Consider the following 15237-nt stretch of genomic DNA (forward strand, 5'->3'; position numbering starts at 1 on the left):
TGCGCTTCTGACGGAGGTTCCCCTTGTGCTCTCGGCCCGTGTTTCTATTGGGCTATAGCCTGTAAAAATCGGGCGGTCCAGAAGACAGTAGTCAACGATTGAGACTCCTATAGGCCCGGTCCGGCCCAACTGCAGCCCGCCAGTTCGCCATCAACCTTTATTCCTCGTCAAAACTCCCTGAACACAACTCCATCTCTAGGGTTAGTTTAAGCCGCCTCCGCTACGCGCAAGGACGCCGCCGCCGCTCAGCAGAGAGCAGACCGCACTCCGCCCCCTCCCAAATTCCCACTCCCACCTCTGGTTCTCCTCCGCAGCTCGGATCATCTGCTATAATGGCGTCTGCTGCTGGAGACGCATCCCGATTCGTCGGTAATCCGCAGCTAGATCGCCCCACTTCGTTCCAATCCGTCCTGTCTTTTCTTCTCGTTCCGCCCATGTTTGGCATTGCGTGTTTTCCGGACAGAGCCGTGTTATTTAGACGCTTAGATATTTCTAGGCTTTCGTACGTGTTCGCACTCGCACGGCTTCCTTGACAAAACCCTAAACCCTCCGCCGCGCTGCAGCTCCGACGTGCGCCTTAGGTTCTAGAACAAGGCGAGTAGCACGCCTTTACCTCCCCGGCTCGCCTTACTACCTAAGCGTCTCCTAGGCGACGCTTGAATACTATGTATATACTTTGTTTCAATAGTTAACCTGGTAGTTTGGATTTTTTTTTAAATTCTAGCTAACAATTTGTTTAATACATATGCTGAACTCTTGTTAAGGTGCCATTAAACTGGAAGGATTAGAGACGGCAAAAGCTAGTGGTGCATGCCAGCTTGTTGTGAAGTATCTGAAAGAATAATTTGTTGGTGAATATACATACCCCTGCTTGCGTGCTGGTGCAATTTATGAAAGAAAGTATTTGCTGGGGACTTCAATGGCTAGGCCTGTTATTGCTAAGGTAAAGTTGCTCTGGTAATTACATTTTTTTACATATAATGACCAAAAATGCATCCTATTTTCTTAAAAGTAGATACTACTTATTTTCTTGAGATCTAATAGACATTATGGCTTACAGTATGTTTAGTAGTGTGCACATGCGCATGTTGGAACAAATTATTAGTATTATAATTACAACATCATCAAAATCACTGATGTAACTGATGTGACTTTTGGAAACCATTCAGCTCTTCTGTATAATTTCATGTCTGTTTCAGTAGAACATGATATGCTTCCTGATATGCATAGACTTATCATTTTTATTACCTTTTATTTCTTATATTTGCTCCAAAAAAATTTCAGCTACATAGAGTACAAACTCATGGATGACTGTTTTTTGCTTTTGTCAATTGATCTTCTAGTCTTGCAGTTTGGTGGCGCTTATTTATCATTGGAATGATCTGTTCAGTTAATCTATTGTTAATCATGTGAACATAATGCAGTAGAGCTATTAGCAGAACAAGCATTATTCTGCTGGTAGGGCACGTTATCACTTGTAACACATAAGAAACAGAGGGACTCATTTTAATCAACAATCCAGTAAACTTATGTTTAATTGGCTTTGCTCACTAAGTCACTAGTTTGCCATCTGTGGGGATCACTCAAGGAGCCAGGGCTGGAGTTTTGGTAGCTGTTGCCTAGGTTCAACCATGGCATAAGTCTATTCAAGCCACTCAACTTTATTACATGTGCACTTGATTTACTTTTTGTGTGAGTTATTTCTTCATATCAGTGTTTATGCTCTCTTTATCTAGTTATTTGATCTATGTAGCTTTTGGTAGCTAACCTTGAATATTTAATTCTCTTTGCTACTCTGCTTTTAGATTTAGACTAGAAGCTTGTTGGTACTTGTGAATGATTTCATCCCCACCGCCACAGTGGTTGTGATTGGCTTCAGTAGTTAGATTTGTTCTTTTATCAGAGGATGGATCCTCTATCCCTGCTGGGAAATAGAATCCCTTGTTGTTACCTTTTTTTGTTTCAATAAGCTATTGTTTTTTCCTATGTTTTTTTAATTCTTCTGTTTATTTTCCTTCGAGCATCAGTGATGTTACATCCAATTAAACTCATCCTTGCACTTTGAGCTGCGCGGTGAAGAAACCATTGGGGAAAGTTATCTGAGATGCTCTCATGCTTTTCTCGTCTTGTTTTATTCTTCTGTTTGTATTTTGTGGATTTTCGAATTCTTTTACTTTGAATCTGTATTGGTGATGCTATTATTATACATGTTAACTTTTCTGCAACCTCTAAGGTGCTGAAGAATACCATTATCTGCTGAGATCCATGATAAATTCACTAATAATTTGTTGCATCAGTTTGAACAGAAAGGGGAAAGGGCTTATCGAAGTTCTTATGGAAGCAGAACAGGCACACACAATGTCATTTATTTAAAAATCTCTACGTCTAGGAGGCCAACTAATCAGATGCTAAAAGATTTGGCATAAGTAAACCAAATATGTTGGCAGATCTTTTTGTGGAGGGGGAGGGTGCATCTGTGAAGGAACGTTACCCCTTTCTAGTAAAGAAAACAATGTGGGGGATGTTCCAAGATTCTCCTTTCATTTATTTTTTGTGCGGTTTGGAAAATGAGGCTTGTGCTGTTGCATCAATGAAGCTGTTTGGCTACCCTATCTACAGCTGCGGAACAGTAAACCATCTCACAAATGAAGTAGCAGCCTGCAGCGACAGCAAAAAAAGGCTGCCGGACGGCTTGAATAAGCACAAATCAAAAGAAGATGGTTTCATACACATGAATATTGCATATTTGTGAAACTATTGTTTACCTGCATGGTTTTAGCTCAAAATTTCTCCTATGAGGGACAAATTGGAGAAGCCTTCCATGGCTGCATATGTGTTTCAGTGTTATTTTATTTGTAGTGGTTTTCTCTAATTCATAACATGTTTTAAGTAATTACATCTCCACTGTAGGCAATGGTTGATGTTGCCAAGGAAGTTGATGCAGATTGTTGCTTGTGGATGCACCGAGAAAGGCAATGATCAGGTAACAATGCTGCTAGGTTAATTGTTAATATGTGAGTGCATCTTGTAATTCTATTTTAGTTTCTGTATTTGGCATTTAGAGACTAAAATGGAATAAAATAGAGGGGCTAAAAATTAGTCCCTAGAAATCAAACATCCCCTTATATGGTGGGTGTGGGTCTACTATATTGTCTGCTTAGGCACTAATATGAGGTTATCAAAAAGAGGGTATTAGGGAAGGTAACATAAAAGCATTTAAGTTTTATGTTGTCATGTGATACTTTTTAGGTGAAGTAAACTTTATTTAAAATTGTATGTGAGACTACGATACACGTTTACAAGATAGAAATTCTTGCTTAGCAAATATGTACAGAAACATTTCCAGTCGTGTGATTAACATTTATGGTTACTGCTTTACCTAATTTTCATCTTCCTGCAGAAACTTTTGTGATAAACATATGCTTTTCATTTGCACATATGTACCATGCTGTAGTAGACTAACATTGAGCTTAATACATTCAGGTATCAGAAGATTGGCATCGTCGCAGGTGTTCCTGTTTGCATCAACGGATAAGACGTGTCGCCCACATCCGTCTCCTCGCTGAGCTCAATGAAATTGGTGGGAAGCATGGGAGGAGACTTCCTCGTTTGATGACGGGGAAATCTATAACCAGGCTGACGCCGAGGGGGGGTCATCAGGCTCTGGTCTCCCGACCGGGGTCCGGGCGATGCTGGAGAAGGGTATCTGAATCTTTCTTTGTTTGATTCAGAGACAAAATCCGTTCTTGGGAAATCGTTGTTGGGTCGGTGATCACAGACGGATGGGAATCATGTGGAATTTTGTTTACATGTTGACTAACTATAGTTAGTTGACCGTGCATCTGTTTCTATATATATCATATAGCTATACATTGGTTTGATGGGTTATCTAAAATATCTATCTTTTATATATAGTACAAACCAACACAGGCTTGGTTTAAGGTGATTGCTCGTTCTGTACTACCATGGTTGGAACCCTAGCGAGCGGTATGTGTAGGTATAGGCAAATGGTCTTAAAATAGCTTATTTTGTATTGTTCATGCAGCTCGCGACGCTTGCGGTAACCAATCAGGGCTTTTCGTTTACATCAATCCACCCTTCTAGTCATTGACTAGGAGAGGATTTAAACCCCTCTAATCTCCTTCTGTATTGGTGTAACCGAATATATCCATATCCCTTTCGGGATTGGTGTAACTGAACATGTTCTAAGTGGTGTTGTACATATATAGGCCTACTCAAGCAAAACACTAATTGTTTAGGGCATAACCAATCAGTCAGATTGTACATATATATAGGCCTACTCAAGCAAAACATAAATTGTTTAGGACATGTATAACCCACGTAAATGTCTTGTATTTTAAAGATATCAACGGTTAAGTGTAAAAATATACAAGAAACAATATTTTGGTGAAGGAACATTTGTAAGTTTAGATACGGTTTTATCCCTACAACATATATAAATGAGTCGTATTTTTAAGAGGTTGTAGTGAATAACATATAAGATTTAGATGCATTAGGTTATATGTAGGGTTTCTTAGGGCATGTATAACTCTGAGACATCAGTTCGATTTTTCAAGTATAAAAGACCACTAAAAGATTACATGGTACAATATTGAAACTCTAGATATCAACGTAGTTAAAAGACAATGTGTATAAAAAGTCGTGAAGAGACGGACTCTTCGCGAAGAGCTTCTATCTTATATTTTTTCCCACTTAGATTGTTAGACCCTTCAAAAAACCTCATATTAAATGGGTTGTACATGCTCTTAGATATATTAGTGCTTAGAGAATCGTGATATAGTATCTAGTTTGTATATGACCGGTAGAAAACAAAACACTAATGCATAAAACATTCGTCCGATCTTTCAAGGAGGGAGCCGAGGAATAACCGAAGAATGCCTCTGCTTCATGGCAGCTGCAGGTTGTTCATGTTCTGGACGAGAGAGAGAAAAAAAAGGCTCAGCGATGTTGGTCCCATACCGCATGTCCGGATTTGGCAGTTACTGCGTAAGTAGCTGTATATAGCCTGCATCGCCGATTCTGGTACGAACCTGCGGGATCTTGGCTTCGATTCTCGTGATCTTGGCTCAGAGACGGATGGGGTATCATGTGGAATTTTGTTTACATGTCGACTAGCTATAGTTAGGCCCTGTTCCAATCTCGTGAGATAAACTTTAGCAGCTTTTTTTAGCTACTTTTAGCCATTTGTAATCTAAACAAGAGAGCTAATGGTGGTAATTGAAACTAAACTTTAGCACTTCAATTCATATAGCTAAAGTTTAGTAGGAAGCTAAAGTTTATCCCGTGAGATTGAAACGGGGCCTTAGTTGACCGTGTATCAGTTTCTATATTTCATATTATACATTGGTTTGATGGGTTATCTAAAATATCTATCTTTTATATATAGTACAAACCAACACAAGCTTTGTTTAAGGGGAGTGCTCGTTTTTTACTACCATGGTTTGAACTTTTTTAATTATGGAAACAAAATATTCTAGTCTTTTGCAATCTCTTGCATACGGCCTTACAAATTGAAAAAAAGACAACCATTCATTTTAAACATTGTTAAAAGTAAAACATCAACAAATCAAGCTCCCTCTGTTCAACCCTAGCGAGCGATATGTGTTGTTGTAGAGGCAAATATCTTAAAATAGCTTATTTTGTACTGCGTCCCTCGCGCATCGAACAAAACAGACGCTTAGTGGAAGTCAATGTAGACGTGTTTACTTATAGAAAACAAAATATTAATTCAGAAATCATCCGTTCCATCTTTCCAAAGGAGACGAGGAAGAACCAACCGAAGAATGCCTCTGTTTCATGGTACCTGCAGGTTGTTCATGTTCTGGACGAGAGAGAGAGGGAGAGAGAAAAAAAAGCCTCAGCGAAGTTGGTCCCGTACCGCAGTTAAGAAGCTGTAGTATATAGTAGCCTGCATCGCCGATCCTGGTACGAACCAGCGTGATCTTGGCTCCGATTCTCGTGTTCCCCTCCATAACTCTTCTGTCTGATCTTCCGTGTCATCATCGGCTTCGTAAATGCGAGGCACACTACTTTCATGACGCTGGTAATTACTGCTGCACGGACGGTGCCACTGAACCGCAGCGTTTACCTACATCCACTCGAAGGGCATTATTACTAGTACTAAAGTATTTGTGCCAGGTCCCTTTGACAGTCCTACCTATTTTAGGGTGGGCCGGTTTTAGATTTTTAAAGATGACACGTGAAGGAGAAATAGAAAGAATAGTCGGTTGGATAAAAGAGATAAATCAAATATTAAATATGTAGCTTTGTATTATTATATAGTAACTATGCTTCGTATATTGCTAACCTTTAGGTCATTTCCGGTAGAAGTTTTATTGCACGGTTTTCTTCAAAAGTGACACATCAACTTTTGTATCTATGAAACTGTGTATTCAAAGTTTCATATGGATGAAACCGTCTCTCTTTTCATAAAACTCTTTGTATCTCTCTCATCATAAATACCGTATCATGTCATCAAATATGGTGATATGTCATCTCATTCTCAGTAATGAGAATGAAAATTACGGTGAGAATTGACTAAAGTAACTTTAGAGCAATCGAGCCAGCCAGCTCTAAATTTTAGCACATCTCATAATTAAAAAATGTAATCTCACGGAGGGGTGCAGATCGCACTAGCAATCTAGCATCGATGTGGACGTGTGGTAACGGTTGACGTTATTATACCATTTATGGAGGGGCGCAGAGGGTTTTTTTTTAATCAGAGCGTATCGTGGCCCTGGAGTATTTATTTATCAGCTCTAAATTTTCAGTTATGGGTCGACGATCCGTTCGGCTGCCTGCACTACTGCACACATGATTAGAGTTAACTTTTTGTGACCGGATCAGCTCTATGGTACGGTGCATGAGTTCTGGCGACGACCAACAATTCGATTAAAAGCAAGCAATCGCCACCCGTATTTAATCTGACCGAATCACCGAATCAATAGCCTGGCAGAAGATAGGGCTTTGAAACCAAAACCTTGTCAAGAAGCAGCTAGCCTTGACCTTCTGAAGATGCAAAGGGTGCCTCTGAACTGAAGCCTCGAGAAGCAGCTAGCAGCTGCTCCCTGGCCTACAGCATGTGCTGATCCTTTGTTAATGCCAGAGTGGGGGGGAGGTTATGGACACCTAAACCTTTGGCTAAACTGGTCAAGTTGCGGAACGAGGAGACGCGGCAAATGCAGGCGAGTGACCCGCCACCATGATTTTGGCCATGGGATCTCGCTGAGTTCAACGAAGCGCTAGCGTGCGGCAGATGAATCATGCATGGCTGCCGGCTCTGCCTCTGCCTAGTAGCTTTGATCGGTGTGGCGGAGCGCGGACCGCAGAGCAAAACGCTGGCGACCCAGGGGACACCATGAATGATGCACCTAGCGAGAAACATCATGACGCGCCGGTTCTTCCCTAAGGGCAACTAGCTACTACATGGCCATTAATCTTGCTATTGCTGTTGCTATCCAGTACCTGGAATCGTCACATCTTTATCGTACGTAGGTGTCGGGTCGGGTCGGCTACAATTTCGATTGCCCCGTGCCTGCGGTCTGCGTGCCAGGCCATCATCGTCTCTTACATTTTATACACGAGCATTTCACTTGATTTTTCAGTGGCGATGATGCAGCCGGGCGTGCCGAGCCGAGAATACCTCATGTCGAATCATATCGAGCTCAGAAGCCCGATGGGAAGCAGATGCTTGACGCGCCAATTTGACTAGTGCCTTCGTGTGCTGATCGACAGCGCTCAGTGTAGTACTGCTGCGGCGGAGAATGGCGATGGACGCTGGACGGGCCTCACTGAAAACCATGGAAAAACGATGCGAGGCTTGCCACCCACTCATATGCCGCACGGGAAACCGACTCCTTTTCCAGCATGATACGTACAGTATACAACTTCACCGCACGCATCTCGTGTGTCGCCCTTGTCTAGAATAGCCCCATGCTCTCAGTTTTCGAGTGATACCCACCCCCAAAAGTCAACAAATTCAGTACTACTTACCTCAAACATCTTCATCAACAATAAAAACGTCCAGTGTTAGAGCATCCCAACAAAGTTATCTCAAAATAGTGTTTAGTTTTAGTGTACTAAAAATAAACTGAGCGTTAACAGTTAAACCCTAAATTATGTATTTTTAGGGTACAGGGTTTATAAGTCGTCCCTATTCCCATGTGATTTACGAGGTACTATATCCGTTCTTGAATATATTTCTACACCGCTAGTTTATTTTTAAACTAAAACATAACAGTTAAAAAAGAACATAGTGAGTACGTGTAAATATACATAGGATAGACAAACTGTAAGAAACAAATGCAGATTTGTATCATATTCCAACAACTTGTATGTAACTTATATATGAAAATGATTTTTTATCATGATATCTAACAAATAAAAAAACATTTCTCTTTTGCTAACCCATGTTAGGCGTAAAGAAACAAACTATATCTGCAGCTAATTAATAACTGGCGTTGGTATTTCGACATGCTTTTATGAGCGCTTGTCTTAAATGACGACAAAGACAGACAATCTATTATTATACGGAGTAGTACATGCTATTCGTATCTGCAAGAAACGGACATTGGTACTATGATATGTTTTTATGTGGGGTTGTCATAAATGACGAGAAAGATAAACAAATCTATGCGAGGGATGCCGGTGGTTGCTCAATGATGCTTTTTTGGGGTCATCTAACTAATTAGGGATGAATGTCATTCTAGTTTAGTTTTTTCCTCACTCAACTGACGTAAAGTACTCATTGATTTTTTGGGCCGATCTCAGTGACTTGAAGTAGTTAGAACCTACATTTCTAATATCTCACTACACCACTATGCAGAGTGCGAGTATAGTTTTTACGTCTAACAAATCAGTATTTTTATTGAGACAGTGTTCAAAATTTTATACATACGGTTATCCAAAGCTCTATTTTGTATTGTATATTGTACTGTTTGTAGAGTGAAGTTTGACTTATATGTACGTAAACCGGATCACACGAAAAACAGGATATTTCATTGAAGGAAAAAAGGGCTAAACCAACAAAAAAAAAAAAACTGCCTATACGTCTCCAACTCCATTGTATGTGCATCCGGCTATCCGCCCATTATTATCCACAGATGCCAGATCACAGGAAGCAATCTTGAGCTACACGCCTACCCTCATTGTCCATCCTTGACCCATAGGTGGGAGCCCCGGCCTCCTCCCACTGTCGGCTCCTCCTCGCCTCCAACGGCGCCCTCCCGGTGGCCACAATGTAAAATTAATCTTTTTTCATTATAATTAGCAGGTAATAATATGTGTTGCGTTACTACAAATATGGTACTACCTCTCGATTCCCTAGTTTATTAAACGCGACAAATAAAAAAATTGAATAGAATAGTATTTTTTAAAACTCTAAAAATTGATATATAAAAGACAAATACCTTAGTTAAAGAGTAAAAGAGAGTTAAATAGAAAAAATAGTTAGACAGAAGAAAAAAATAGGGAAAGAATAAATGAGGAGTATTTGAGAGGGGGAATGGTTTGTCTCCTCTCACTCTCTTCAGAGTCTCGGCCTCCCCTACCGGCAAGCACAGGCTTTTCTTTTTCTTTCTCGCCCTTTTTTCGCCCTCATTGTGTGTGTGTGCAGCACATATAATCCGCTCTCTCTCCCCCGGTTTCTCTTGTCTTCTTGCTGCGGCGATGGACCAAGAAACCTCACGGGAACCCCACTCCTTGAGGAGCCGTCCAGTGCCGCATTAGTGGGTTCCATTCTTCTTTGGATCGCTGCTCGCGATCGCATTGCCCGCGTTTCTTTTGGCCGTCTTGGTTCGGTCTTGATTCTTGGACGAGGTGGGATTTGGAGAGCCGAGAGCGGCGCGGCAGAGGCGGGTTTCTCGGTAAATCTCGGTTCTCGATGAGTTATTGAGTTGGGGTTTTGATGTTGGGAAGCGCTAGATTAATGTTTCCGTGAGTAATTCCTTTCGTACGGTTGCATTTGTTGATGTTTAGGTCGGGCTAGATTGTTTCCATCGAGATGGTGGGCGGCGGAGGGCATTCGTCGATGGACCACACTGGCGCCAAGGACCTTGAGCGCGGCGAGCTTCGCCGTGGTGCGCCTGAGTTTGCGGACGGCGACGATGGAGACGGGGAAGAAAGCCAGTACTTCTCGGACGCGGAGGACCGGTCGTGGCCGTCTCACTCGCGCCACGACTCCACCGCCTACGAGGACTACGTCTCGCCGTGCGTGTCCGCCCGCGCGAGCTCCGTCGACGCCGACGCCGACGCCGACGGCGAGGCCGTGAGACAACACTGCAGGAAGTCGTCGTGCGTGTCAGAGGGCTCGCTGGACGACGTTGACCTGGAGGCCGGACTGAGCGAGATCATCAAGGCCAGCCCTGAGAAGACCGAACAGAACTGTCGCATTTGCCACCTTGGCCTGGAGAGCGCGGCGGCCGAGTCCGGTGCCGGCATCACGCTCGGCTGCTCCTGCAAGGGGGACTTATCCTACGCCCACAAGCAGTGCGCCGACACCTGGTTCAAGATTAGAGGCAACAAGTAAGTCCCAGTCCATTGAACCCTCGGCGATTCAGTCCAGTTCAATTCAATTAGTTCAATGTGCAAGCTCGTCATGTTGTTTTTTCCTTCTGAAATTGGCCTCCTACTTTTAAGTTGGAGAGACACGATGCAGACGTAACATCAAGCGCACACTAACTAACGACCGCCCACCCACCCTTCTGGCCTACACCCTTCGAACGCCACACAGATTTTCAGGGTTTATTGACCGCAGATATAGGTTTTATCTGAAAGGTGATGAATGCATTTGGTGGTGCATCAACACATGGTTAAGGAATCTTAGCAGGTGGAGGTTGTTTTCATTCGCTTTAGGTTGCCAAAGGTAAAGGCAGCACAAATGGGGAGGAAAAGGCAAAGTACATTAATAACTAGTAGGCTTGTAGGATTCCCTAATGTTGAGATTGTTGAAGAAGATAAGGTTAGGATTTGTTCTTTCAGTCTGCTTTCTCACAGATTCTGTGCATTATCTGTTTGCTCTTAAAGTGTTCTGTTTTTTTTCTTTAAGAGTTTGTATGGCATCTTGTGCCGACCAAGTCTGTTACTGATAGATTGATGTGGTCTGATTTGAGTACTTGTGACATGGGTTTTTGTCTGGTGGCATAGGGGGCAGTGCAATTGTGTCACTTTCACTATGCGCTTTCATGAAAATTGTTGTGCGCAGCAGTCAGCAATCATAAAGTGTCGCACTTACAGGAAGTAGAGGTGCAGATATTTCTAGAGAAGAGCAGCTTTCATCATGTTTTTAGCACACATTGGAATTCTCTATTGTTCAGTAGATTGATGGTGCTTGGCTGCTTGCATTGCTGCTTAAGAATAGGAGTACCTTGCTAATCTCCAATTACTATTGGAAACAAGAACTGCCACCTTAATAAAAAATTGGGGTTTAGGAGTCACGAATTGATCACAACAAAGGTTTTTTCCTCCCTAGAAATTCAGTTTGGCTGCTAAATTTCTCTCTACATTATAGTACATCTTTGAAACAGGTAGGATGTGTTTTTTTTTGGGTAATTAGTTCAAACTTGTAACACATGCTGGTAACTTTAGTTCGAATGAGCAACCACGATTAAGGCCAGGAACAGTGTTAATAAAAAGAAGTAATTGGTCCTTTTGGTAGCTAGCACTTTTTCATTGTCTACATTTATTTCTATCACACGATGTGATGTTAAATACGTAGAGCTCACAGGAACGATTACTGTGCTAATCCAATGTTCAGGGAAACAAATGCAACAGTTGGTCTATAATCAAACAGTTCATGTGTTTGTTGTTCATGTTTTATGCCGCTTTGTTGTTCCTTTGTTTGTTGTTCATGTTGGGCACATGCAAATTAGGCAAACGTCCGAATAATACATGCAGAGACGGTTATGCCCTGTTGTGTAGAACATAAAACACACCCATCGGCGTATCCATTCGGAGCACAGATCTGTTCCATTCCAAGCAATGTGGCTTAGGCCTTTCTTTCTTTCATAGGGAGTTTCAGTTCTTGTGCCACATCTGATTTTCTTTGCTTTCTAATCCCTTGCATGATATGAAGCCAAGGTCTGCTACCTTGTTCTCTTTTACTCCACGCTTAGAGACATCGACTTATAACTTATTATCCTTCTGTCACGAAAAAGAAAATAAATTCGAAGTGTCGCTACAGTCGGTTATGCTTTGCAGAATGCAATTGGACTTGGACAGTGTATATGGACTAAAAATGCCTCTCTTGTTCTTCACTGCCAGGGTCTGTGAGATATGTAGCTCGACTGCATCCAACGTGGTAGTCTTGGGGGATCCCGAGTTCAGCGACCAGTGGAGCGAAACAAACAGCGCCGCCGCCGCCGCCGCGCAGGCGCCGCCGCCACCAGCCGAACCCCGGAGGTTCTGGCAGGGGCATCGGTTCCTCAACTTCCTCCTCGCCTGCATGGTGTTCGCCTTCGTCATCTCTTGGCTCTTCCACTTCAACGTCCCCGGCTAACAAGTTCTTTGGCGCACATACATGGCCCCCGAATAAAAAAAAACTCCAAAAAAGCCATTACTCCGGACGCCGGGTCGGTAAGTTAGCGGATCTGGAAGAACAGGCTGGTGGGTGCTGGGTTGGTTGAAGTAAAAGCTCGACATGGGGCCGGGGGACGATGATACTGCATTTTTGTTTATGATGAATGCCTTTGATAAAGATCAAGAGGGTGGCGATCCCGCGAGAGAAAAAAAAGGGAGCATGATTGCGCGGCGTTTCTCTGACAGTGTCTAGGTGTAGTTGGAAGCAAGTAGTAGAAGATGATTGATGTGTGCTGCTGGTGTTTTATCATCGCGAGGGTTGCTGCTAGCCTAGCCATTTTTTTTTTTGGTTCTAGCTTTCGAAAGGTTCTCTGTTTGTTGCTTTGCGTGTTGTTTCGGCGTGTGATGGATTGGATCATGTTGAACATTCCTCGCGCTTTGTTCCGATGCTTCTGATCCTTGTGGACTCGTCGGTTCTTGCTTTTGCTGTAGCGTGTCTCTGGAGGTAATAAAGGGAAAAAAAGGGTTGTCAGATCCTTCTGCTTCCGTGTTGCGTTTTTTTCCCTGGATGCTTGCCTGTCTCTCATCTCTGGTGGTGCTGATCTCTGCGGCCTCAGAATTCTGTGCGGAGCCTGCAGTTATCAGCGTCGCAGGGAGGCAGAGGCGCGCAGTAAATTGCAGGATCCTGATCTATCTGATTCACGGGATATGTTTGTGCTCTGCGGTGCCGATTATAAATGCAGGATCGAGGAGGCGTTGTGAGTAAAACGCAAGTGCAATTACGTGCGCACGGAATGTGTTTGAATTTGAAAGTGTACCATCGCGAGGGGACTACCGTGTGCAATTACTTTCTCTTCAGATCTAGTCCGTGTGGTTTGCAGCACTCGCGGATACGCTTGAAGCACACTGCAAACTCGCCTTCTTTTAACTTTATAAACTGCGCTTCAGAGGATTAGGTTTCTGTAGTTTGCGTGATTCTCTCTTTGATTTTGCCAACGAAAAGGTGGTCCTGTCTAGCCTCTCCTCCCTTTGGAAGACACCCACATGGCCATATCAAGTTCGAGGGTGCTTTCTTTCTGTCTTGGCACAGTTCTAGCCCATTGTACCACCCTACACACATGCTTTCTCGCGGCCTCACCGGCTCATCGTCGTGTTGCAATAGGAATGGAGTAGACGCGAGTATCCATCCATGTTCATGCAAAATTTTAGGATAATATATTTTATACTAGGCAAACAAACCAAAAAAACATAAAACCATGATATGATTTTTCAGCGAATGATAGTCATGATATAATTGGACTGTGTACACCTTGATCTATAGCCCGCACCAACTGCATCCTGATTTCCTTTTGTTCTCTCTTGTACATATTTTTTTTCATCTCAAAGTTTGCATGATGAATGTTTGCGTCATTTATCCACATATATTTATTTCATTGTTTAAATCACTGTGTCGATGGATTTTTTTTTTTGAATGCGAGCATGGGAGAGCAACTACTAATGGCATGGGACAAAAAAAAATGTTCTTGTGTCACCATCCTGTCTCTCTGAGCCCACCACAACCGGTTGCTCTGTCGCCATAGCCATCCCTCGAAGCCAATGGGACTCCAACATACATGCTTATTACTCGTGGTTGGACAAACTAGTGAGTTCGTACTACCTGTCTATAAGACACATGGTGAAATTGCTCTACATATCCTAGCCTATTGTTGCGACTCCACCCACAACGGACCTCATCTTGTCATGGCTTGTGGCTGATCTACCACAAAGAGTCTCTTGGGAACTGTGATATAGAATTATTCCTAACCAGATTGCTTGTCTAATTTATATAAAGTTTGATCACTTGTATCGATTCTTTGATAGACGAATAAGGTCTTAGTCACATTGATGCCACTTCATTTTCTTGGCCACGAGATTGGATTTGCTATAAGTATCAAGAATAGTTATGACTTCTAAGAATATGATAATGTCTAAGTACCGACTTGGTGTTAGGAGCGCTTAGACGTGATGTTAGGACATTTTTTAATCTTTGAACTTTGAAGGGGGTCCAGAATAGTAGCTTGATCAATATTGGAGTGAAGAACATTTTGATGCACGCATGAAAGAAACTCTAAACAAGTTGGATTAAGAATGGCTCAATGTATGGTACGACGTATTGCCCAGTCCCTTCCAAATTCCGGCGTATGAGTCACTGTAGAGACCCCCGATGTTGAGGTCCCTGCGGCTAGGGTTGTCCGGTCCCACTGGTCAGCGGGGATACGTATCCAACGTCATGCTTCAGAGGATTAGGTTTCTGTAAGACACATGGTGAAATTGCTCTACATATCTTAGCCTATTGTTGCGGCTCCACCCGCATCGAACCTCATCTTCTCATGGCTTGTGGCTGATCTACCACAAAGAGTCTCTTGGGAACCGTGATATAGAATTATTTTTAGCCAGATTGCTTGTCTAATTTATATAAAGTTTGATCACTTGTATCGATTTCTCTATAGACGAATAAGGCCTCAATCACATTGATGCCACTTTGTTTTCTTGGCCACGAGATTGGATTTGCCATAAGGATCAAGGATAGTTATGACTGCTAAGAATATGATAATGTCTAAGTGCCAACTCGGTGTTAGGAGCGCTTAGACGTGTTGTTAGGACATTTTTAAATCTTTGAAGGGGGTCGAGAATAGTAGCTTGATCAAAGTTGGAGTGAAGAAC

The 15237-nt window shown here is 42.6% G+C and overlaps 2 protein-coding genes and 1 non-coding gene across 3 annotated transcripts; all 3 read left to right on the forward strand.

Annotated features, from left to right (window-relative positions):
* Window positions 1–206: 206 nt before the first annotated feature.
* On the forward strand, window positions 207–3939 carry LOC100192823 (uncharacterized). Its single transcript, NM_001138014.1, has 3 exons — window positions 207–943; window positions 2911–2983; window positions 3484–3939. The coding sequence occupies exons 1-3, from the start codon at window positions 891–893 to the stop codon at window positions 3724–3726; spliced, it is 369 nt and encodes a 122-aa protein (NP_001131486.1). The 5' UTR covers window positions 207–890; the 3' UTR covers window positions 3727–3939.
* Window positions 2018–2110, forward strand: LOC111589645 (small nucleolar RNA snoR26). The gene has a single exon (XR_004850998.1). It is a non-coding gene; the product is annotated as a small nucleolar RNA snoR26 (small nucleolar RNA).
* Window positions 3940–9645: 5706 nt separating the features above from the next.
* LOC100282950 (uncharacterized) lies at window positions 9646–13070 on the forward strand. The gene is made up of 3 exons (NM_001371889.1): window positions 9646–9884; window positions 9997–10542; window positions 12280–13070. Exons 2-3 carry the CDS (start codon window positions 10022–10024, stop codon window positions 12512–12514), a joined length of 756 nt encoding a protein of 251 aa, NP_001358818.1. The 5' UTR covers window positions 9646–9884; window positions 9997–10021; the 3' UTR covers window positions 12515–13070.
* Window positions 13071–15237: the final 2167 nt, after the last annotated feature.

This window comes from Zea mays, chromosome 6 (genome assembly GCF_902167145.1).
Source record: "Zea mays cultivar B73 chromosome 6, Zm-B73-REFERENCE-NAM-5.0, whole genome shotgun sequence".
NCBI classification, from domain to species: Eukaryota; Viridiplantae; Streptophyta; class Magnoliopsida; order Poales; family Poaceae; genus Zea; species Zea mays.